Below are 25830 nucleotides of genomic sequence, written 5' to 3'. Positions count from 1 at the left end.
TCAGGCATCCCAGAGGCGATGCCCATCCCTCCCTCAGTGGTGCAGCTCCTGTGTTTTCATAGCGCCGGCCACCTCTGCCAGACCTTTGGGAGCTTTTTGACAAGATGCTAAAACTGGAGTAACCTGAATGAAAGCATGTCTCCGGTGCAGAAGCAAGAACGGTTTTCAGGAGGATAAAGAGGGCAAGTGTTTAGCTTTGGTTGAATGATGCCTTTGAGTTATGCAGGGAAACTTCTTCCAAGCTGCGTAATAAACCTCACGTCTGCTTGGGACAGTCAGCAGGGCTTCATAATAAACTGCTACAGAGCCCACCCAGGCAAAACCTCCAAATCCTCTTTGGGTTATGCACAATCTGCAACACTTAGAGGAGCATGAGACATGGCAGCCCATGGGTACACGGGATTCCAGCCAGTGGGATGGCTGGGTATGGGTGAGAAACTCCCCACTGAAAATAAACATCTCACCTCTGAAAGGCAACAGACCATGCAAACACGAGGGAGTGCAAGTCCCACGTCCAGTTCTTGATGGAGGATCCACTTCCTGCTGGAAGGAGTCTATGGGCTGCTTTCACCTATTTGTTTTACACTGAGAAGTGAGGAAGAAAAACCACAGGGCAGTCTGTAGAGGCACTAACTTCTTGGAAAAGTGCACAGCGGTGGGGATGTCAACAGACAGTTGGTAGCTTCCCAATTCTTTCTACCTTTAGATCATGCCTTAAAGAAAATCCCTGTGTATTGCATATTCTCTCTCCTTACGCCTATACGAGAATCACAGTCAGCAGTTCTGTAGGTCATTTGGAGAGATTTTATCAATAGGATAAGAATATGCAAGTGGAAGCAGCATTTCTTTTGATGGATATGTTTAATGTAATAGTACTTTTACACTTGAAAAAAATGAGCGGAAAGCTTTAATGCCTCTTCAGTCCACAGAGAGCACAAAAAAAATCAAAGTCAAAGCCTATTTAAGATCTTACTCTTTCTTAACAGAGCAGCCTTAGCCAAGGAGATAAAATAGGGCTTCTAATCTGGCTTCAAAGTAATTGAAAAACAAGTTCAGATTTGGGGTGAAGGTAGAATAAGGAGATGGAGAATATAGCATGAATGGGAAAATGAAATCTTTGGCAGTGTCACAACTACCATAAATAAAGCTGTAACAGGACCCAGAGACCAGCAAGGGACATACCCTGGCTGGGCTGTCCTATTCCCCACGCAGAAACCAAGGGTGGTGTTTGCCAAGTCCATGTACATCAGTGGTATGTACTTTCCTCAGCACACAACATCTCTCTCTCTCCCTCTCTCTCTCTCTTTTTTTTCCCCTCCCTTTTGTGTATGAGTAAGATTTTAATCTTAGAAAAAATTCTGGTAGTCTTTTGTGGGCAGTTTGGAGGAGGGGAGATGAGGGATAGTTGAGTATTTTTGTTTCTGTTTACAAATGCAGGGGAGTTTGTCTGGGTTCAGCTGGTGAGGCCACAGTTGGGCAGGTGTCACAAGTCTGGTTTGCATTTAACTTTCCAGGGCTTTATTGAGAAGAGGATGTCTGAAGTCACCATGCGTGGGCAGGCACAGAGCTCTTACGATTTAAACAGGTACAATTCACACAGGTCTGCTTGACTTCACCTCCTCCTCCACACCACACTGGACCCACTTGTGTGCCTATTGCTCCAATGCCTCCAGAAAGCAGCTTTGCAGCCCCTGCTCCCTTCCCTTGGCTGTGGTCAGACAGGAAGGCTCTCAGATACAGCTCCTATCACGACATGGTTCTGTGCGAGCAAAAAATGTTAAAAAATAGGTGACTGTCTTTCTTTGCTTATGCATTTTGCAGTTTTGCAAAGGCCAGCATCTGCCTGCATAATAGAGGAGTCTCACTAACATGAGTAATTTATACGAAGGCATTCACACATTTGCTTCATGTTGCACTTCTTGGCTACTACTGCAAGAGACTTTTCTAAAATGATGATCTTTTGATGGGTTTGACCATGGTAGGACAGGTACCTGAACTGGCCTCACTAGTCCAGACAGGGACCCAAGGCACCTGTGCTGAGTTATTACCAATCTTTGGTGCAAAAGCACAGAGAAAATAGCACAGGGTTTCTTTTGACACTGAGCAATGCTGGAGTCCGAAAGATACCCCTGACTGCTCTGTTTGTTTGTTTGTTCAACACTCGTGCGCCCCTGTTTACTTACTGACACAAGAGACATTGGCTCATTTGGCAGCCTCTAATGACAGCTTAGGGTTCACTACCCTGTACTAATTGTGCAGGGTTAAAGATACATTTTTTTTTTTTTCCAAATGAGGAGCAGCAGTAAGTGAATGCAAGGAATGATTCTCCACAGCATGTTTGTTTTGTCCCACACCTTTGTTTTGGAAACTGCTGTTTTCACAGAAAATGAGTACAAAGCTGGGTAAGACTAACTCAACTCTTTCTAAGTATGTTTTCTGGGGATTATCATGCTGGCTGAAAAACAGGCCACTTCTCACAGCCAAAGATGTGAACTCAAAATGAGGGCATGAAACTTTGATTACAAGATGCGCAGAGGCCTTTCAATTAAGATTGGCCACACTGCCGTAGGATGGTTATTACTGGTCAGACACTTCCTGAAATGCTCAACAACTCCCATAGAGTGGTGTCAGGAGCTAAAATTACCAACATTTCTGTGGGGTTTTTAAAAGCCCTTCCTATTCAGTTCCACCAGCCACTGTATCAGCGGTGGTCAATATTTTCCCCTACACTGGTACATGAGGAAATAACCAGAATACTGAATGAGCTATTTATAAAGACATATTGCAATGCGCACTCATCTGCTTCCAATGAGAGGTTCTGGCCACCAGCAAAACCATGCAGGGTGAGAGGAGAAAATGGCTTTGTGTTTAATTTTGTACTTCAGTTTGATCCTCAGTTCCACACAGGACACTCTGAGGACCCTTGGCAAGCACCCCTAGTGAACGGCGATAGGAAAGTACAAGGGTGAGTGGGCTACAACAGCATCACTTTCTAGTCAGCCTTTCGTCAGGAATCCAAAAGAAGAATCCAAAAACTCTGCTCCTGGCATAATTCGTGTGGGACAGAAATGCAGCCTTTTCCTGCCATGACCCTAAGCCAATGCCATTTCCAAGCACAGTCCTTGGCCTTTCCTTCTGCATGGGGCATGTTCCTGGCAGCAGAGGAGGAGGGGAAAAGGGCCAAGTGCTCTGAAGTGTCCCATACCTCCCGTCCCTGTTGTGAGGCATTTGGCCTCACACTGTCCCAGCGTTCGAGCTTCAGATGCATTCGTGCAGGCAAGGCTTTCCTTGGTTGCTCTTGCCTGACTGCTGAGGTCAGAAGGGTGGATGGTGCTGTGCAACACGTTACAGGGTAGCTGTTCACAGTGGGCATTTGCCACTTCCATGCACAAGGAAAAGCTCTGTGGTTCAACAGAGGGTTCTGTGTGCCCCTCACTTCAATTCCCCTGTAAGTATATAGTATGATTTGTATTTGCTGTGGACCTGCAGGGCTGCAGAAAGATTAATTGTGCTCTCACATGTTAGCTGATGCCTGTTCTATCAGTATGGTGGTCTTGTAACACTTCTAAAATACTTGGGAAGGTTTTTTTTAATGGAAGTAAATATTGACCTTCAGTGGAAATAGACAGCCCTTTGTTTTGTCTGAAATTGAAAGTCCTCTGCAATGCTAAGCAAATGGTGTAGTTGAACTCTTCTCCGTGGTTGTCTAAGACAGTCATTTAGTGTTGCATCACTAAATAGTTGGATAGTTCATATCCATCTTTAAAAGTAGCTTGCTTATACATTCAGGTATGAATTAGTCAAACCAGCCCGAAATTGCTGCTGTGCTGATAGAGAAGTAGTGTCAGGCCCTGGCAGTGGCTGGGACCTCTCTAGCTGGGGATTCGGCTAGTGAGGGCCCTGCTGGGCTCTTGTGTTTATGCACACTCAGATTTATCAAAGAACAAATAAAAGCGCCGTTTGGCCTCCAGCAAGTTCTGTTGCTTGCTATACAGTTGTGTTTGGGTTTAGGTTTGGGTTGAAAAACCACACAGAGCAATTTGCTCTCTCTCACTGAAGAAAAATATCTCCTCCAACCCCAGATGTACTTGTGCCAAAGTTAACCTGAAATGGGTTTACAGTGGCTTTGTGGGCCATGGTATCTTCTCGTGAGGAGATGGAGAAGCATGGATGGTTGCTGAGCTTTGCTGCAGGAGCTAGCTGCGTGCAGTAGAAAGTTGTGTCATCTCTGGAGGTCAGTAACAAGGAACGCTGCTTTTTGGGATCTAAGGCAGGTGGCAGGCTCTTCCCCAGCATCCTGCTGCCCCACCTCATCATTGGCATGTGACTAGGTGAGGTGTGGCAATCCCATTGTTTCCTGGGGGCACCACGCAGCCACAGTGGCACACCAGAGCAGTTGTGACCAAAGACCCAAACTAGGCACCTCTCTCGCACTGCACTCTTCTGCAGCTTGGACATGGGGCTTTTCATGTCCTAGCACAGTGCGAGCAGAAGCTAATTACTATTCTGTGAGGCAAATAAGCATGTATGCACACATGTAAATTATATGGTGAACCAGATGCCTTCTCCAGACAGTTTTCTGAAAATGACTTCATATAGGAAAGTTGCATTTTTCACGTCTGGCTCTTGAACATTGTTTTTCAGTTACATGGTACTTTCTGTAATTAGCAACGAAAATTCAGGCACAAGAATATAGTGTGTGTTTGTTCCGTGAAGTTGGGACCAGTTCGATATTTTGTGAAAAAATGAAAAGCTCATTTAATACCAGTCCAGCTATTTATACCTCTTGCACAAACTTAAACATAACAAAAAATGCAACATAACTCATGAAGCAAAGGAGCGTCTTTGCCAAGTGCAATATTTGTATTTGGAAACATGGTCTATATTGTATGAAGCAGTAGCCTTCTAACTGCCTCCAAGGTTTCTTTTGGCTGATGTTTATCCAAACAGTCTTGCTCTTCATTCATTTTAATGGCTGAGAGGGAGCTGAGTGTTTTTGCGCTGACAGACTGGCACAGCTCAGCCTCCGCTTTTTCGGCTGGCGCCGAATGCCCTCCTCCGCTCGCCTGAGCGCAGCAAGCCTCACGGCATGCCAACCGTGGGCCGAGGTGCGCAGCCCTGATGCACAAGTGCCTGCCTGTTCTGCCACTTCTCAATCATGCCCCCGAATTTTGTGCGCTGACGTCTCAGTCCTGCCTTTGGTTTTGCCCTGCATGTCCTGTGGGTCTGGCACGATGGAAGCAGAATAGTCGCAGTGCTAGTTTGAGGAAGGGAATGCCCTTTGCTGTCATATCCGTGTGCAACCTGAGCAAAGCCGCTGGGCACGGGAAAGGCGCCTGCACTGGTGTCATCAGGGAGGGGGAGAATTTGGAAAGTTTGGAAGCTTGGAAAGTTTGCAACTGGGAAATGTCCATGGGTGCCTGCTCTGGAAACAGTAGCGGTCAGCTAGAAGGGGGGAGACACGTCAGCCTTGCCTTTTAGCTGCCTGATGTGGTAAAAGGCGGGCACTTACTTCATATGTGAGGCTGGTGTCTTGGTCACTTTCTTCCTCTCTAGAAAAGGTTAGCAAATATTCCCAGTTCTTTTTTTTTTTCCCCCTGAACTCTTTCTAAAATAATAATAATTAATAACCAAATACAGTAGCTGTATTGTCTGGACTACAGAGATGCATTTAAGCTTTATCACTGTGGGAAACTTAATTCTTTTAGGTACTTAATTTCATATGTAGACCCTAAAAGTTAAGCTTAACATATTGCAGGGCAAGCCTATCAAATCCTTGTCCTGAAGAGCTGGAGATGTCAGGATGTGTTTCAAGGGGTCTCTTCAACACAAAATAACTAAGCTTTTGCAAATGGTACTATTAGGAATAAGGTACAACTGCGAGACAAAGCAGTGGGAGCAAGAAGCAGGGAAGACACGAGTCACAGAATTTCTAGGTTGGAAGAGACCTCAAGATCATCGAGTCCAACCTCTGACCTAACGCTAGCAGTCCCCACTAAACCATATCCCTAAGCTCTACATCTAAACGTCTTTTGAAGACTTCCAGGGATGGTGACTCCACCACTTCCCTGGGCAGCCTGTTCCAATGCCTAACAACCCTTTCAGTAAAGAAGTTCTTCCTAACATCTAACCTAAAACTCCCCTGGTGCAACTTTAGCCCATTCCCCCTCATCCCGTCACCAGGCACGTGGGAGAACAGACCAACCCCCACCTCGCTAGTCATTCAAATACGAGTCAAAGAGGTTTAATAATAATGGGAACTTCGGAAGAAACAAGGACTAAGCTACATTTCTCTACTTTCCCCACCTGCCAGTTACATAGCACAGTGCCATGGGCTTCACTGATCCCGACACTATCGCAGCAGCCATTTCTTCATGCGGATGAGTTGTTCCTGAAAAATGCAGCTGGCACAGACCACTCTTATTTTTCATACAAGGAATGCAGGTCTTCCTGTTCCACATATTTTTCTTCAATGATCGTAGTTATTGTTGTCACTGCAAGGAAAATCCTCTGTCTGTCTGCTAAAATACTTGAGGGGGGGGAGATAAAGCATGAAATCTTTTTGTTGTGGCTAAGGATTTCCTCTGCAAGCTTCCACTTCAGTGATTCACTGCTCTTTTCCAAAAGAAATGCAAAGCCAGGATGGGCATTATGACTTGTAGTTCCTGGCTAGTGTATCTCACATGTTCACTGGCACTGATGAAGGTGCCGTAGGCTGGTGTTCATGGCCAAGCAGGTACCACCACCTCCTTTTTCTGCTCTGGGCTTAGGGCCGTGCCATCATGCAGCCTCGGGAGAGCTTCTTGGGGTCAAGGGGGCACCTCCAGGTACAGGTGATCTTTTCTGCTGTCCCCTTCAGTGCTCACATGGCATCACCTCATGGACCCTCAGGCACCACCTGGCCATCTCGCCTTAGAAGTTACCTGCTGTTCCGTATCACAGCGTGGAGCCTGCTTTTGTAATTTTTTAGTGCAACAGAACTATACAGTTAATGGAGTCTTAATAAATTCTGGCAGGGCTGAAGCAAAAAAACAGAGGCAAGTGTTCTGATTTTTCTCTAAAGTTAGAGCTATTGTTCATCTGGGCAACTTTTGTGCATGAAATGAAGGCAGAGATCTGTGTTTTGGGGGAGAGCCACACTGTGGATAAGTGCAAAGGAATTCTGCCACGGCTTTGCCATGAATTATATGTTGTCTGAAGGATTTAACAATATCACAGAGTTCATCAAGAACAGGAACACTCATTTTCCTATCTTTTTCTGCCAGCAAAATGAACAAGCGATTTAGCTTCCTTAAAGAAAATCCATCCGGTAGCTGTGCCAGCTCTGTCTTCCTCATGTTCGTGTGCATTTGCTTTGTTCCTGAGTCCCAGATGGATTTCTGAAAATGGCATAGGGTTGCCAAAATGCATCTGAAGACACATATCATCAGTATGCACAAATTGTGAAGAATGCAGCCCCTGGAGCGATGTGTGATTTCATCAAAAGTGACTTTCCAGCTACGCTGAAACCTTTCATGTCTCTTGTGCAATCTGCAATGCTAAAGCAAACAATTTGAGTGCCAGATTGTCATAAGTATCTGAATACTTCAGCTTATTAAAGGGCCACAATCTTATCAAATCAGAGAAAATATGAAATCTCAAAACAGATCAAGCTGCTGTAAATACAGCTAGGTAGATACAATCAATTTCTCTCCCCTCAAAAAAAAATAAAAAAAAATATCAACACACTTCTTAACCTATCAAATATTTTTAATTAAAGCACCAAGGTGCAGTTGCCAAACTTTTGGGTTTCTGTAGCCCTTGGGCAACATTCTCTGCTTGTGCACTGTGGTGTTTCTGGTGGCGTTGGTGGAGCTTGTGTCTCACCTGGGAAACAGCAAAGAGATTTTGGATTTGTGATGGAACTCTAGAGTGTTATTACCTAATTTTTGTTTGGATATGGCAGCCTATAAAAAATAGATTCTGATAATAATAAAACAGAAAATGTGGATACTGTAATTAAGGAAAGTTTTCAAAAGGGTACGGTGGCATTTGGGAGATGCACTCGGTGGTACACACTGAAACTGAAACAAGTGCCAGGAGTTTGTTGGGGTGGGCATGCATGGGGACAATCATGCAGGTGTAACCTTGCAGAGGTTCAGGCACCAGATTTCACGGAAAATAAGGGAGAAGAGAACAGCTAACAACCTCCGGCTGCGTGGGTGCAAGGAGAAAGGGAAGGTGTTGCTTTCTGTGTCCATTAGCCATGGAAAAGGGTGCTCAGCCTTTGGAGCAGAAAGGGAGGAGGCTCATGCAAAAACCTGCCAGTGAGGAAGGCAGTTTGCTCAGGTGTGGAGCAAAACTTCCATCAGCAGAAGCTTTTCAAAATATGTGGAACAAATCCCTGCCAGAAACACTGTGCTTGACTTGCTTTAAGGGAAGATGAGGGACTGGACTCCCTCACGAGGGCTGCTGCAGCCTGATTTTCCTCTCATTAGCAGCGCTGCTGAGGCCACCGACTGCTATAGCTGTGCCTTCTGTGGCATCTGAATGTGGACGACGTGTCAGCGGAGGGGTTTTGGATATGGTGCCTGCATTTTTTCCCCCCTCTCCTTTTCCAGGCTTTGGGAACAAATCTCAAATGCTCATCAAGTTTCAAGACAACAAATTAAAGTAGGTCACATCATAACTTAGCCAGCTGATTTATTTTAAAAGAGTAAACGAGTGATGAATTCCATACAGTCTGATGTCTCTTTCAAAAAGGCACCATCTCCTCCTCAACTCAATTTACGGTGTTACAAGGTCGGTATTTTCATGGCATTTTTCTTCAGCTTAAAAAAGAGGTTTTTATGAAGAGCCTTTGGTTGCTTTCTTCTATGTTTTCCTTTTTTAAACAAATTAGGGAGGTTTTTGTGTTCAAAGGCAGTGCTTATATTCTGCTGGAAACATTTTTTTTTTTTCCTTGCTGAGGATTTCAGCTGGATCAGCTTCCTGAATTGAATTGCTGAATTAACACCAGGGTGAAGGCGAGGACTGGCAGGAGCAAGGCAGTGAGCACATCTGGCTGGAGGCAGGGGGTAAGAGACAGCCTGGGTGAGGAGAACAAAGCAGCTATGACCCCTGGGTGCTTTTCTGAGGGTCTACCTTTGCCACCAAAGGAGCTGACAGCTTTTGGGTAGAAAATTGTGAGCAGTGGCAACGTAAAGGCCCCAGAACTGATTGTAATCCGTAGCTTTTGTTTTCCTTCCAGATCCCATAGGGCTTTGGTCAGGTCCACCTCTGGGGTCGAGATCTCTCCACCATCTCGGTAGCAGAACCTGCAGGTTTTTGCTCCCTTTCTCCTCTCCTCTGGTGCTCCTCAGCAGGCCGCCTTTTTTTTTTTCCCCTAAGCAAAAGCCTTGCTCATGTCTGATGTGGAAGGGAGGCAGGATCCAGCCCTGGAAAAAGGCTGCCAGCTCACTTCTTGCTCCTGTGGCTGGGCAGGTGTTTCGTTCTGGCAAAGGCTTTGCAATCTGATGAGCAGGGGAAAGGGACAGAAAAATGCCATCATAAGCCAGGGCGTGCTGTGTGTATGTTTTGCACCCCACAGTCAGTGCTGTTTGCAGTCTGCTAGTGAAGGCACCCTGTGCCAGCAGCTTCCCCTTTTTCTCTTGTATCCTTTAGACAGGGTTGGGGATGTGGGCAGTGGGAAGGAAGGCAGGTTGGGACCTGATGGGGCCAGCAAGGCTGGGGGAGATAGCACTGTGTCCGAGGCAGCTGGACAGACTCGCTGTGGCCTTTTCTTGGCCACATCCTGGCTAGCGATGGAGGGAGCTTTGCAGCTGGTGCTGCACGGGAGGTTGTCCCTGCTGCTGTGTCCATACCTGCTGTTTGTCTGGTTGCTTTGTGTTTGGTTTGCATCTGATACCTGCACAAGTTGTCTGACCAAGCCCTCACTGAGATCAGGTGGGAGGTGAAGGACCAGGGCTGTGCTACAGTGGGTCCAGCCACCCACCTGTGCCTGTCAGAAGGGCTTTGCCAGACCCAAGCAAACCTCTGTAAAGAAAATGCGTGTCCTCTTTGCTTTCATCGTATGCATGCTTACACAACTGGCTTTGTGACTCATCCTCTTGGCTTCTGCAATTGCATTTAATGAACTGAAGGCTGAGGTTTCACCCCACAGAGAACAAAGCCCTCCTGGATGCAGGACAGCGAATCATCAAGCCCTCTCAAGAGCAGCACATTCCTGAGAGCTGCGAGAACAAACGTCTGCACCAGCTGCGTGCACCCACCATTTCAGCTCTTTGAGGCACGGGGGACTAGCATGGGTGCTGCTTTGAGCCACGGAGGGTGTTTGATATGGGCACAGGCTTCACCTCCCACAGTGTAGTAGGTGCTCATTTTCTGTATAAACGGATGGTGGAAATGGGACGCGATCACTAAAATTTTAGAAAATAACTGCGTCAAAAACACTATGGTCCAGTGATCGTCACTAGTACAGCTTATGCTTTTAAAAGTCAGGTAGACATCATGGAGTCAGTTTTCAGTTTTGCCACATCCTTCCTTCCAGCCCTGACTTTGGCCAGGTTAATTCTCCTGATGCCACGAGGTGAGCTGACAACCACGAGGACAAATGAATCTTCATGCTTTAAAGCTGTGAGGAATCTCAGCTCATGAGTATCTGTAGTAACTGGGATTCCTGAGACGGACTGAGAGAAGCTTTGCACTGTGACGTCTGGAGAGCACTGCGAGCCACACCAGGTATGGTTGTGGTCCCGCTGCCTGTGTCTGCCTGTCCCACCTGGAGGCATGTAGGGGCTGACAGTACTGCTCATGAGAAACATCCGTTGATAACTGGTTTTGTTTTTAACATAATGCCCATGTGAGAAAGGCTGTACTTGTAGAAAGGCCCCAGATCCGTCCCTGCTTTGTCTGGAAATTATGCCCATGGTGGAGGAATGCTCTTGGGAAGGGGATGTACAAGCTTCGCTATATGGGTATAGTTAAGCTCACAGCTCATAGTCCCCTGAAGCCCTTTAGTTATGTGCCAATAATCTAATGAAGTTTGCATTAACATCGCCTATGGTTATATGCAAGTTCCTTTGCATGGAAGTACTAAAAAGCCTCACCCATATGTGTTTGTGTGGGATCACCAAGAAGCAGCACAGCCTTTATGTTTGCCCAGGCTTTGAGCTCTTTGTCTCCCAGTGCCAGTTACAACTGGTTCTTGCAATAGGGCTGCCTGTCCATGAGAACGGAACTGTCCATGAGAACGGAACCACTTGATGGTCCCAGTTAGCTACGGTCCAGTAAGCAACAGTCCCAAGACAGCTGACGCTGCCTCCTTCCTGGTGCCCTGGTGAGTATTTAAAATTGTGGTGTGAGGAGGGGAAAGAGCTGGAGTTGTCCATCTCAGCCTCCTGCTGCAAAATGCCAAGCGTTTCGTTGGCCATTCCCTACTTGATCTCCCCAATGAAACCATCTTTCCCTTCTTTCCAACTTTCTTGCTTTTGCAGCATGGGCACGCAGGTGAGGAGCCGCAGCTCCAGGTGAAAGGACCAGGAGGACTTTGGGCACGTGTCCTCCTAAGGGGGACAGAGCCTGCAGTCCCAGCACGGTGCCGGGAAGGCCAGGTACCAGGATGCTGCTTTCGTTCTGTTACAGGCTCTTCTGTGACCACCACCAACTCTGAAAACTGCCATTTCCAGTTCTTCGCTTCCTAAAAAACATTTGCTTTGCAAAACTATTGCTGAGTTTGATTCACAAAAGTGCTCTGAGGCCTTGGGTGTGAAGTGCTATGACAAAAGAAGGCATTCCAGCTCTTTATTACATCGCACATTTTAAATCACGGAAAATTGGTCTAAAATACAATAAAATTAGCATAAAAAGGAATGTTTTCCAATTGCCTGTCAGGATCCCTTCAGTCTCATAACTGTTTTCGTGTGAAGCAACGAGGGTAATGCTTGATGATAGTTGTTTGTTCCCTTGTTGTCTTGAAGTCGCTGGAAGCAATTTACAAGTTACTCTTGCTCAACGTCTAGGAAGGGAAGAGAATGGAAAATGTTTACTTGTTTCTTTTTGGTAAAGAGTTCCTTCCCAAAACAACAGACTGGGCTAAAGACAAATCAAGCCTTGGCGTTGACTTTGGAGGGTGAAGGATCTGTCCCCGCACGTCCCTGCTGCTCACCCCAGCCAGCACGGAGCAGGAGTGTGGGTGTCTGGCCCCCCACGCCCGCTGCCCTGTGTGTTGCTCTGTCCATCTGTGCCATTCCCATGGCACTGCTTTCCTGGATGGATGTCTCTTCATTGAACGAGTGGTGGCGTTTGGAGCTGCAAAGAAATGACAGAGGTTTTTTTGGGGGGGTTAAACCAAGCTATCCTTTTTCGCCCATGGATGCTGACCTGAAGCTTTGGGGCAGAGGTGTGATCATACCCTGGGGAGGGCACATCTCCTACAGCACAGACAGCACCACGGGCTGTTCTTTCTGACTTCCTGCAGACGGTCTAATTATATGAGAGCATTGCTCTCCATTTGGTAAGAAGATGTATTCTTAGCTAAGTTTACCTAATGCTTTCCTGATTTGTGTGGGTTTTGCTTTTTTCTTCCCCCTTGAGCTGGACAACGATGTGATCTTAGTCCAGCAATCAAACATGAAAGAGCCCATATGTATAAAGTACCCTCCTCATGCTGGCATCTGTCCAGAAGAGACAAATTGTCTTCATGCAGGACGTCTGCTATAGCCTCTTCCCATTAAAAAAAAAATAAAAATCTGGCAAAAGAAGTGTCTCAGGATAAACCAGGACAACACAGCGGTCGTTGTTAGTGGTACTGAGCTGTGCCATCAGACCCGAGAGCTCGCAGACGTGGTGTTACTTGTGCTGTGCATGGTACAAAGCCAACACAAAGGGCAAGTGGGTGGTGGTGGGGTGATCTTCACCTCCTCTTCATTGCCAGGAGATGAACTTCTCTGGAGGGCCCTGGCTCTGAAGAGGCTGGAGAGCAGCTCTACGCCTGCTGCAAGCAGTGGGAAATTTTGCAGAAGGAAATCTTTTGGAGAAACAGGTGGCTGCTCTTGGGAGGAAAAATCTCCCGGTTTCTATCAGTTTTGCTGTTTCCTTTCTCAGTTCTGGTTGAAGAGGCTTTATAATTATTATTAAAGAGCCTCTAATTATTAATTACCAGCCTGGAGGTGTCAGGTGCACCCAACAGCCTGTGGGACTCCCTGGACTTGCAGATCTCCTCTTGTACAGCTGGCTGATCTGGTCTCATCTCCTTGGGCGTGAGAGAAAGGGGGCTGACCTCTCGAGCAAAAGCCGCATAAAATTACAGGAGTACTGATGGCTGTGCCACTATGGGCAAGGGCAAAACATAGTTATTTGTCAAGGTTAACCACCACCATCGACCTCTTGTGGACAGCTAAAAGCTGTGGTGCAGCTACCACTGCTCTGTGATCTCCGGGAGCTTGAGCCCATCTGGGCTGTTATTCAGGAAAAAATGCTCAGCAATTTTTCTCCCCTTTTCACCTACTGGCTGTACCCTTTTAATCCGGCTTTTCTGGTGTTGCGTACCTTGTGGTGATCCAACACATGGTGAAATAGTTGGGAACAGGTCTGTGAGTCTATGGACAGGCAACAGAAGCCCTCAGCCTGCCGGGGAGGTAGGCACTGCTTCAGCATTTCCTTTGCTAGGTTCCTTTGCAAGACTTGTTTTGTTCCTTCTGATTTACCCCTCTCTGAGGCTGTCCTCCTTTAGGATATCATTACCCACATGCTCATATAAATTTTGGTGCGCCTTAATGAAGCCATTTTATAACTTAATGTGCTGTTGTTTCCTCTCCCCACTGGCCAGAAGTCATTTCTGTTCCTGCTACTGCATCTTTCCCAAACCAAAGCAACTGCATCTGCCTGTTATATGCTCTCATTCTGTGTTTCCTGTGTAGTTTGTAGGATGAGGTTGTGGAAGTGAACCAATGCCTTGAATTCAGCTCACTGTTGCCTTCGGACACGGTTACTGCTGCAGAGGCAGTGGTGGACCTTGCTGTGTCTCCAAACCACTGCTTGCCACCAGGCCTGGGTGTGCTGCATGGGCCAGGACTTTTTCCTGGCAGGCAGGAGGTGTGAAGCCAGGCCATGTTGTGATTTGAACATGCTCCTGGTGACTGCCTGACAGAAAGTGCTGCTGAGGACAGCAGGGCACAGGAATCCCTGCATCCATACTGGCAAGTAAATTTGCATTTTCCCCATCTTCTTACCTGACCAAGAGATCCCTATGCAGCCATAGGGTTTTTCCTGAGGCTGCCCGCACCCCTGCTTCATTTTGCGTGGCTGAGCCATGTCTCCTCAAGCTGCCCCCAGGATGTGGAGATGGGTCCCAGCTGCAGCTTTGGGTTTGGATGCGAAGAAATGTGTTAAACACAGCCGTGCAGAGTCAGGAGCCAGCCTGGATGAGGGTGTTTGGGGTGGGAGCTGGTTCCCCGACCTTCCCCTGTTCCCCATACTTTGTGAGTCACATCCTGCATCCACCACCACGGCGTGCAGATGCTGTCCCTTGCTTTAGGCATGTTTCGGAGCCGTACCAGAGCCCTCCTGAAGCCAAAGGACTGACGCACTCTTCAGCTCTAAGCAAAGTATTGGTCAGGCCCGTAATAAACAGCAAATTCTGACATTTAACACATGTAGTGTTGTTTGCCCACGTTTAAAAAGGAAATATTATTCAAGCACTCCTTTGAAAACTAGAGCCACCCACACTTTATTTTGTTGGGTTTGGCTGATTTGACCTGTGTCATGTTGCTATCACTTCCAGAGTATAACATCTCGAATCCCTTATAAATTGTGCATTTTAATGAATGAAAGGCTTTTCCATGTGGTTAAAATCCCACCTCCGCTTCATTCCTGCGATAGAGAACAAACACAGGAAAAAATTTATAACTCCCTAAACTGATAGAAAATTAGCACAGTCATAAAAGGCGCATGTGGCTTTAGCAATGCAACTGAAAAGGAAAAATGAATAAACCTGTCACTCAAAAAGTAAAAGGCAGAGCTGAGGAATGGCTTCTGCCAGTTCAGTTTCCTGGTGTAGGTCTCCCATGTGAGGTCAGAAATAGCCTCATCCCCCTGTGCAGACCACAAGCGGAGGCTCCTCCGTAGGTCTGCTCCTGCAGCCATCACACTCAGCAACGTGCTGCTATAAAGCGCATGGCTAGAGGATATCCTAAATAAATTTACATAGATATATAAATATATGCATGTGTGTGTATTTTGTATGAAATACGAAACCAGTGATTTCTTAGCCAACCCCTTAATTTGTCTGAAACAGTGCAGGCAGAATGGAAACTGCCCACACATTTTTCCATTAAAAGTTACAAAGGGAAGGGAGGGGGAACTGGTGACAGAAAAACACATGCTCTGTCAGCTGTCACATAAATGCCATGCAGCCAGGCAGCAATGTACACTCGCACCAGTTTGCTGGATGAATTCTCCTCCTTTTTCTGCTGCTCACTGCTGGTCTTCCCCCAGCGTGTGTGCTCCCTCCGCAGCGCTCTGTGTGTAGGCAGGGGAAGGGCCAGGGCTGTGGCCGTGCAGGTGTACGAAGAGATCTGATTTTGTTCACCTCTGGTCTGCAACCTTCCTCTGGCTGCCACCCTGCCGGTGGGATTTATATGTGCCCAGAGGCCTCACGGGGTCTGGTGCTGGAGAAGGTTTGTGGTGGCTTTTTGGTTGCTTGTGACTGCGGTCTGTAAACCCTTCACTCACCTGATGGCCACGGCCCCTCTGCTGCTCCAGCAAGAGCTGTGATAGACACCCAAAAGCTTTACCCAGCACTGGGCTGCAGGAGACACCTTGCCCATAAAATGGTCAGGAGGAGCTTGCTGCTGAGGATGAAAAAGCAGAGTCATCACTGGTGTCACCTAAACACACGTAGGCAAAAATGTCAGGTGCATCGGTTACCCATTTCGTTGCAGCCAACCCTACAGTCGCAATGAGGCGGCTGCCTATGGGAAGGTGGGCCTGTGAGCTCACCAGCAGTTTGTGAAAGACTGCGTTGTGTTGACAGTGCTAACCATTTTGCACAGCAGGGGGAAAAATGCAGCTGGTAACTAATGCAGAACTGTAGGGATTCGTGAATGTGTGTATGTTTCTGTTTTTCGCTATATTGTCCTATAACCCATATGCATCACTGTGGGTTGTGTTAGTGGAATTTTGCTGCTCAGCAGCTGTCCAGGCAATGTGAAGCCAGGCCCACTCATCCTTTTAACCATCAAAGGTACATATTCAATCCATTTCTGGCTGCCTCGGGGCACTGCTCCACACATCCTTCTCAGCGGCGGTGCCAGCTTAAGGCACTCCTGCCAGCTCAACTCTGCAGCCATGCAGTGATCTATCTCTGTTGGTAGAGCAGAGTTAAAAATAACTTGGGTGACTTGACTGGTTCCTTTGCTTCATGAGCAGCTGTGCTGGTCCAAGAGAAAGGTACTACAGAAGAAGGAGCGGCCAGAAGGTGAAAACACCTTGCTCTGGCTTTGCTGATGAGAAATAGGTAAAACAGAACTGCTCAGATATGGAGAGTTGCTGTTAAATCTGTGTTTTGGGTTTCCTTTTGGGAATCAGAATGGCTACTTCAGACTCTGAGGGTTTCTCAGTGTTGAGACCATAAGCCTTGTTTAGTTCTGCTCATTTCAACCCCCCTCATATCTTTGGTTGGGTCTTTGAATACAGTTGCTCCGTGGTAACTCAGACACATGAAAACGGCTTCGTCTAACTACTGAGCTGTGCCCACAAATGTAAGACCACAAAGCCTTCCTGAGGTCTTATTCTGACATGAAATTTGAGAGACTGAGCCAAATTTGGCCATGGTTACTCCAGTACCTTGCTAAAGACTACTGCTCAAAGTCATTCCAGGTACAGTTGTTGGAAAGGAGATGAAAAAAGCAGCCAAAGGGATCATAATTTATAAGATAACACTGCCTTTGTTTTTAATACAGACCATTGCTTAAGACTGCAGAAGTGTGACGACGCTCTTGATGTGTGCTCCAAGACTAATGCTATGAAAAACCTGGTATGTCCTTATCAGTGGTTTAGGCTCCTTCAGTGTTCCTAGCCTTGGCAAAACATGAGTGGTAAGACTTGAACTTTGTGCGTCATTTATTAGAATAATTTTTCCTCTTCCCTGACACTTTATTTGTTATGTTCAGTTTTAATGGTACAGTAACATCTCTCAATAGCACCATAATTTAGTAATCTATAAAGAGAAGGGATGTTTTATATTTCAAAAATTGTGACTGCCCTCTCGTTGCCCTCCCAGAGAAACCTGAGACTGTTGTTCCCCCACACTGCTAAGTGAACTAAAAAGCTGGGCCTTCTCCCCCATATTGCAGAAAATACCTGTCTTCCCTAGTAACTGACTGATCCTGGAGTTGCTTATGCTTTTCATCCATCTGCTGTCAATTTAACTGGCTCAGCTAGCTACAGGCTCCTTCATATGACCTTGCAAGAATTTACAAAACCTGGTTTCTATAAAAATTAAGGGGCAATCCCCATGTTTACCCTCTTGCTCAACTAGCCATGTTTTGTTACTACCAGCTAGTGCTAGAATATATCCATGTCTCCCCCGACCTCCAGCTTGATCCTGCATCTGGGAAGATCTGATGACTTGGCCGAGACTTCCAGCTGCTGAAGTTACCTCGGAAGATCAGTTGTTGTTGCATATGAGCAGTAGCTTTGCCTGGACTGCTGTATTTCTGGAAATCTGGAGCGTAAGTACAGTGCTGAGGCTCTGCAGCCTGTCAGACTAGGTCTGGCAGAGCTGGGGAGAGCCTTTGCAGCGTGCACGCCACACATTTGGTCAAAGTGGGTGTCCAAGGCCCGGGCTGCTTTTTAGCCCTCTGATTCGCAGCACCTGGGCAAACCAACACAAGCCTGACACTTCCCAGACTCAGTGGACTTAGGCATAAGTTAATGCTGGGGGGAGCATGCACACGTCTGTCCGGGAAGTTGCAATCAACCAGCACCTGAAAGGCCAACAGAGCTAGTGAAAAGATTTACAATAAATATGTGTCCACATACGTAGCAGAGGGAATTGTCTTTTGTGGCCGTCTTGAATCTTTTAGCTCAGATTGACTGTAATGCAAGATTGGCTTTACTGCTGTGTGCAGTTCCACATGCAGAGCACATATGGGCATCAGACCACATAACCCGAAAATACACATTTCTCTAGTGACATTTAGCCTTAGTTTTCCAAATGAAGACATTGACTTGCAGCAAGACAGGCTTTTAAAGGATGGAACTGTATTTATAAAGGATGGAAAAGTATTTATTTACCCATGGTGTAATTTTTATCTTCCATAAGAACACGGGTATCAGGTGCTTAATTACAGGATTATGTATGTAAACGTGCACTTTATAAAAATTTGGAAGTAAAACCTTTGCCTAAAAAAACCAGTCTTATTCCTGGCATTCGAGTTCCATCTACAGAAGCCTTTCATGTTAGAGACATCCCATATGTGAGTTATTGTTATAATACAATAAATACTTTACAAAAATAATGCTAGCTTTTTTTTTTAAAAAAAAAAAAAAAAGGAAGAAATTTAACTCACCATAGTCCCTCCCAGACAGCTTGCTTAAAGAACAGCTTCTTCTATAGAGTACTGTACACTCAGCATATGATAAAAAGGGGAAAAGAGGCTGGTTTCATGCTTTGTCTGAGGGAATTAGAAATGTATTTTCCACTTCTCCTGTTTTTTAAAAAATAAACTTTTCTTAAAAGAAAGAAGCAGATCTAAACACTCTTCATGTTAAAAATTGAGAAGTAACTGTGATTCTTTTTGCCTTTGACATGATTTCCTTCTGTGGCCTCACTCCTCCAAAGACTTACAGCATGCTTAATTTACAGGTAGCTGCCCTGAAGCTCTGCTCCCCAGCGTAAGACATAAGCCCTGCCAGCTGTAGTTCCATATCTGAGAAGTCTCCAGGAATGGGCTGTTTGTGACACCTGGAGAACCACTGAGTTGTGTCCTTGTCCACAGGAAAACCACAGCTACACCTCCCTGCAGGCCTACCCCAGATGGACAGCAAGGACCTGAGCTAGAGGGTAACAGGAAGAAATCCAAGCAAGAATTGCTAGTAAGGTACTATACTCACTTTTAAGTATTAGCCTTCCATAAAAAAAAAAAAAATAATCTTCCTTTCTTAGATATGCCTACTCATGAAATCAATTATGGAGAAAACTGATGCCTTAGGTGCATTAATCTTGTAAACCATTCCCATATGGAAGAGTACATTTTTCAATCCTGTTGTTTATAATAACTTTTAAATATGTGCCCTCCTCAGCTGGGGCTTTGGGCTTGATGGTGATGGCAGCTGCTCCACTCCTTCCCACCCCCCCATCTCGTATTTATGTTATAGTTGGGGAATAAAATGAAATGCACATTATTAAATGAACGCTATTGCAGTATAAAATCTTACCAGGACAAGTTTTATGTATGTCTGTATGCAAAAATAGGTGTGTGTGAGATAGAGAGATACGTGTTTATAAATTACACACACTATGAAAAATACTTATGTATTATATTACAACTATATACATTCATTAGAAAGAAACTGATCAACTCCTGTCAAGGAGATAATGCAGCAGCCGTTATCAGTTCTTGGGCATCCAGGAAATGAATGCTACTTTCTGTCTGAAGAGGAGGAAAATCTTTTCAGTATTCCCTTGCTTCTTGAAATTGCTTGTAATAGTCTTCGTCTGAAGGGTTTTCTGTACACTTTTGCCCATTGTTTGGAGGCCGTGCTTCATTGTATCGGCTCCAGTCCCCTTTGCATATAATCCAGGGCAGAATGTCCACTTTGTAATGGAGTTCTGCTGAGAATTCGATGCTGATCAGGTTTGGTGTACCTGCCCCCTTCCCTCTGGTAATCAGCTGCATATTATCATCATAGCAGCAGTGCTGAGCTGCCAGCGTTGTGCTCTCCAAAGAGAGCATGGAGCGGATGCAGTATCGTGCAGTGGGCTTATAGATCTCCAGTTTTTCCTTTGGGCCACTTGCATCTTTCCAGCGAAAGTTTTTTCTCTTAATTCGATCATAGATTTCAGCAGTGCTGTATGCAACTTCTCTGGGGTAGGAGCATGGGCAGCTGGGAAGATCATTGACCACTTTGTGCATATATTTCTTCAAGAACTCACTTTTGCAGCTCATCCATCTTTCGCAACTATCAGTGTCTGTTTAAGGACAGGAAATGGAAAACTTAAGATACATTATGCAGCATCCCAGTTCATATGAGCATGACGAATGAGTAAAGCATTACTGTTCAGCACCAGTGCTTTGCTTAAGAAAGAAAGGGCAGTAAGAAAAGCTTGCCTCCCTGCCTGCAATGTGTTAATATGCTGTCTTGTCAGACAGAGAAATCAAACATGTGACTGACTTTGAGGTCCTCAGGTATCGCTACTCCAAATTATATTGCAGTACCAATGCCAGCACAAATCTTTAACATTTCTTCCACTTGGCAAGTTCTAGCTAAGCCTCTGATATGCCCATGCAGCACAAGAGGAACTACGCGGCTTTATAAGCAACAGAACTGACATAGGGCAATTCTATTCCCTGAACTTGTACAGAGATTTGAAGGCCACCTTCGGTTTAAAGCTCTGGTCCACACACTCACCTTTTAAGAACAGCAGATTCAGATTTTGAAAGATTTTCTCATGATGTTGTAAACATCAAGATGGCAAGCAAAGCCTGGGTTATTTTTTCTAAAATTTGTTATTAAGTCCTAATTCAGCCTTTTACCTAGCAAATACTTTTTTTTCTCTTTGGTCTGCATCTTCCCAAAGGGGTATTTCAAGCAGCTGTAGTTCAGACACAGAGACTGAGATCTTGGCTGACTTCTCACAAATGCAGCCAGAAGTGATTCAGATTCTACATGAGCATATGTGACATAATATCAGAGAGTCTGTATGTTAGGGGGACTTTGTGGTATCACAGCCGTGACTTATAGCTGGGATTAAAGAGATTTATATACTAGTAGTATATTTAATACTGACATTTTATTATTTTGCAACAGTCTTCAGAGAATCTGGTTAAACATCTCCTACATGAAATGTTGTTTAAGGTGTTTGTATCAGGCTATGGGCTTTAAAAAGCCTTGCACATCTTGCTCCACACTTACTTAACAGGACTCTGGAGTAAGGCAAAGATTGGGGCCTAAAACTCTTTTAGCAAACATTCTTTCAAAATATTTACTTAGTAATCTGTCCTTCTTCTTTCTGTTGTTTTAAGAGTTGTATCCCAGCTGTCATTAAATGTTGTGCTCTACCACCATAGGAAGGAGGTGGTGGAGTACATTGTTTATCCAATTAGTCCAACATACAGTGTTTAAGAGTGGCCACACTATGGCTTCATTGGAAGGATAAAATCGGAATGTTTTAGAAGTTGGGATAAGTTTTAGATAGATCATGCCCTACAAAATTGCTTTGGCTATCCCCATTTATTTTAGTGTGACAGCACTAACTAAAATGCTTTTATAATATCTTCCATTCAAGGCTATTTCAGCAAAATGCTAAACAGTGTTTGATTTTCTCCCTCCATTAGGGTTGAGACTTACTGCACTTTTCAGAACTAGGGAAGAGACTCACTATTTTACAAAAAAAGAGCCACAGAAATTTGTTAAGAGTTAAGAAGAGAAAGATTTAATGATCGAAATGAGCTAAGGTCTGGGTCATAAACTTAAGCAAGATAATAAATGACAATTTTTACTGACATGTTTAATGATAAACTTAAAACCTTAGTCCCACAGTGAGAGTCAAAAAAGGAAAATCTAAGTAAGTTTCTTATCTACTACTGAAAGGTTGACTAGGCTGCTTACCAACTTCAAACAGTTTGGTGGCATTGAAGTCTTCACTTCCAGCCAGTAAGCTCACTTCTGTGGCAGCTGTCCGGAAGGTATCTTCTATCCCTAAGACAAACATGTTAATGGTGGTGGTGTTTTCCTATTAAAACAAAACAAAATCAACCATCTCCCTGCCACCCTGTCCTCTCCTAGTTCCGCAAGTTGCTTTTGTTTGGCAGGGAAATAATCTGAAGTTAGCTATAGCAATAAAATAATAAATTGGGATCTCAAAATATAAGGATCTTCCTGCAATCTCCAGTTAAGTATCTGCTGTCATTAGAGAGAAACATAACACAACCAGAAAATATATTGAAGGATCCTTCCAAAGTATGCATCCTTTCATGGCTGTTTTAGTTTGGCCTGCCTGCCAACCTCATGTCACCCAGTCTGTCAGTCTGTGCTGTGGAGCCTTAAAACAAGTATGTCTTCAAAGAAGCATGTGAACACTATTCTTTTTTTTTCTTCTCTTTTTTTTTTTTTTTTTTCCACCCTTGACTTAAAAACCTCTGCAGAGAGCAGGAAGCACTTTAATAGATGATAACTATATGGTTAATAATGAAGTCTGTTCACCGTTCATCTTGTCTCCAATGAACTTTCTCCTGATCCCCTGAACCAGGGCATAATAGTGGCTTGCAAAGCTTCAAAACAGCCTCAGGCAGCTTTTCAATAAAATTATCATACGGTTTTGCCTTAACTCCAGCAGTAGATGCAGAATAATAGATACCCAAGAATCCATTACAAGTAATTCACTGCTGGAATTATAAACAGTAGAAGCTGAGCTTTGCCCTTGTCATTTTAAAAATGTCAGCACAGCCCCAAAGAGTGAATATATTTTGCTTGCTGATCGTTGGGGGTCTCTTATATGACATAATATGTTCTTTCAAGTTTGCCACTGTTTGATGCTAGCTGATAATAAATACCGGAGAATATAGCTGGGGAAGTACATGCTTTCTTCTGGATTTAACCCCTTATTATTTATTGAAGTTTCAGGATGTATGAGAAAATCCAGCAGTATTTTTCTGCTGAACTAGCAGTCATTATCTTGCAGTGAATGCACGCATCTATCTGTGAGTGAAACTTCTCTCCAGCTGCCTTATAAGGTTCCTACCTCTTTTCCCCAGCACTGCTGACATTTCACTTCCCATCAAAAAGAATGACCTCCAGTTTAAAAAATTTGCCTTTTTATGTCATTAAGTAAGCTCAGTGAAATGTATACCACCCTGGCATGTGTTTTACTTCTCTTTGATCGTGCTAAGTAATGAACCTGCATATAGCCCATGCATTGTAGCAACTACTGCATCACTGCATTGCGAACTCGCCCGAAGTAGCATTTTAAGAACATCACAAGACAAGTTTCCCATAGCAGCTTTTAACTTTTATGCTGTAGGTTTGAGTGCTCAGCCCTGCTTTCAGCAAAGCAAAAGCTGTATGACAGTAAGGACGCCTCCATTACTGCCATTTAAATGTTTGTGCCAGCTGTTGGGTAGGAGCAAAGGAAAGGCTCCTTGTCTTGGACATACTGTCTGAATGCATTCAAGCCAAAAATTACACTTTCCTTTGTCTCATTGTGCACAGCTATTGCAGGACCAAACCTGCTGTTTATAATTCTCTACAACTGACCAAGCAACATGGCAAGAGAGATGACATTTCCACCTGACCGTAGATGTTGACTTTCTAGAACAGGAGTTCTTGTAGACCAATAAAAACACAATCTCTTAGGTCAAACACAAGCAGCTATTTAAAGTATTTTTTTCATATTAATATATGTGGAGTCATACAGTAACTCTATATATGTTAGGCACAAAACTTAAAAGCCACATAACTGGGGGAGCTATTTGTTCACCACACAGGCACATCCATTCACTTGCCCAGCAAAATATGAGCTCACTGAGGCAACAGTTAACATGGCTGTTTTGAAACTCTAAAGTTAATACAAATTTGTTTCATGAGAGTAGATTACACCCTTTGGAATACAAAACGTACTGTGAACAAAAACGCCTGCCATCATCTAAAAAAAACTGTATTCGTCTTTTAAGTCCCAGGGGATAGTAGTCTGCAACTAGCAGTGCATTATTACTAGCAAAGAACCTGCCATTTCACTCCACAAATGCCCTTGAGAACCAGCATGCCTCTTCCCCAAAAAACTCCTACCTAGCCAAGGAGCAAATGAAATAGGACCTTGGCTTTGCATGCCATAGGGCTGTTCTCCCCCTCTTTTGCCCCCCGTCCCCACTCCCCTTCCGCCAGCAATCCGAGAGGGCGTAACCAAACCTGGGCAGTTTGGCCTGTCGCAGCTCCGTGACTCGGTGGCGGTGCAGGCGTACCCACAGGACCTCGTCCGCTTCTGATTGCCGCTCCCGCAGGTGACGCTGCAAAGGGACCACGGGCTCCAGTCTCCCTCACCATCAATGTAATCTGCGCAGGAACAAAGATGAGGAAGGAAACGAAGAAACAAAACTCCTACTACCCCAAACTACTGTGTAGTGTTTTTTATTAAGAAGGCAAAACAAGAATGGAATCCAGATGTCTCTACCTGAAGCTTGGGCTAAATGCCAGGCCTAAGCCTGCTGTTTAAACGGTTTTCACACTTGACGCTCCTCAGGGAAATGCATGCAGCATTATTTGAAAAAATATTTCCTTTCTCTTTTGACCTTTTGGCAGCTGAGAATCCTCAGCTGCAAAGCTGGGTCATGAACTAACAGTACACATCTATTCACATCATTTCCCTGTATATAGGAATATGTTTTCTGACCACAGACTAATCAGGCACAGGATAAATTTTCTTTTTCTTTGCTTCAAAACACACAGCAATAGCACAACAATGCCTACATAATTAATTTTTAGGACAGAATGAATGTCAGACTGTGGGAGGCTGAGGGTCATGTGTGAAAATTGCAAATTTTGTTTTTCAGTCCCTTAAACAGGAAACAGATATTCAGGAATACTGCCATGAATATAGGGGTCTGCACATTCACCTTGCACCCAGAACAGCATACAATTTGTAGTGATTCATCCAAATTATTGAATAACATCGAATCTGATTCTTTATTAGGACGAGCCGTCTGATAAGGAAACCTGACTTCATTCTCTTCTGCTAGACAGCCAAGACAAACAGTACCAAGTCTGTGCTGCCGAGGCTCGGTGATGCTGTGAGTATCTAAACACCTTAGAGCTAGTCCTGTGTGTTTGCTGAGCTAATGGCTGCACACCCCACCTTGCAAAGGGCACCAAATGCAGCACAGACCAATCCCAGTTCACTTTCATTCCCAGCAGCCTCCTGACTTTCGGCCTTCCCAGCTGAGGTTTGTCTCTCTCTATAGCTATAGGCTGACCGCATATGCACAGGCACGATAACAGGACAGATCCCTGCCTGCACAGCCCCTCGTGCTACACACAGCTCCTGCTTCCCCCTCACTGCCATGCTGTCTGTGGGCTTCCTGAGCTGGTTAGTAGAACACGTTACTTGATTTGTACCATATGTAATGACTGACGACAACTCTGTGGGGTGCTATTAAACATTTATTGCCGCGAGTATGGGAAGGTTATACATCTCACTCATAGCGAGCTGCCTCGATGTGAGTTCCTTGTGGCAGGGACCTTACGTGTTTCTCCTTTTCTTACACCGCTGCCAACTGCTACGTCAGCACACTTGGACCAGGTGTCCACTGGTCAGGTGTGGGTGGAATTATGGCCCCTGCAGTACAATCGTTGTGCAAAGAGCCATGATTGTGGGCTTTGCCAACAGGAGAGCACTGCAGCAGTCTGAAGAGGCATATGAACTCTCAGGAAAATGAGATCTGCCCTCCCTTACGAGCCCTGCTCTCCTTCCCAGCCCTTTTCTGACTGATTTTTTTTTCCACGTGGCTGATGAGGAAGAACAAGGATGAGCGGGTGTGATGCTTGTCAAAGAGCCCAGCCTGGGAGGCCAGGGTGAGCAGGCAGAGCACTGCAGGATGCTTTTTGGCAGGGGTGAGGTGAGGGCAGGTAAAACGT

General features: G+C 45.1%; 1 protein-coding gene across 2 annotated transcripts in view; it reads right to left on the bottom strand.

Moving 5' to 3' along the window:
* Positions 1-17947: 17947 nt before the first annotated feature.
* ISM1 (isthmin 1) overlaps positions 17948-25830 on the bottom strand; it is a 40280-nt gene continuing 32397 nt past the window's right edge. For both annotated transcript variants that reach the window (XM_082755660.1, XM_082755661.1), the window contains 3 exons: positions 24109-24252; positions 21814-21903; positions 17948-20173 (listed from right to left, as the gene is read on the bottom strand). In XM_082755660.1, the coding sequence (XP_082611786.1) occupies positions 19656-20173; positions 21814-21903; positions 24109-24252 (752 nt within the window). In that variant the 3' untranslated portion in view covers positions 17948-19655. The remainder of the gene's footprint in view (positions 20174-21813; positions 21904-24108; positions 24253-25830) is intronic.

Source organism: Aythya marila (genome assembly GCF_965140915.1).
Source record: "Aythya marila genome assembly, chromosome: 3".
In the NCBI taxonomy this organism is placed as follows: Eukaryota; Metazoa; Chordata; class Aves; order Anseriformes; family Anatidae; genus Aythya; species Aythya marila.
Note: the sequence above shows the minus strand (reverse complement) of the source record. Positions and strands in the feature narration are given on the sequence as shown.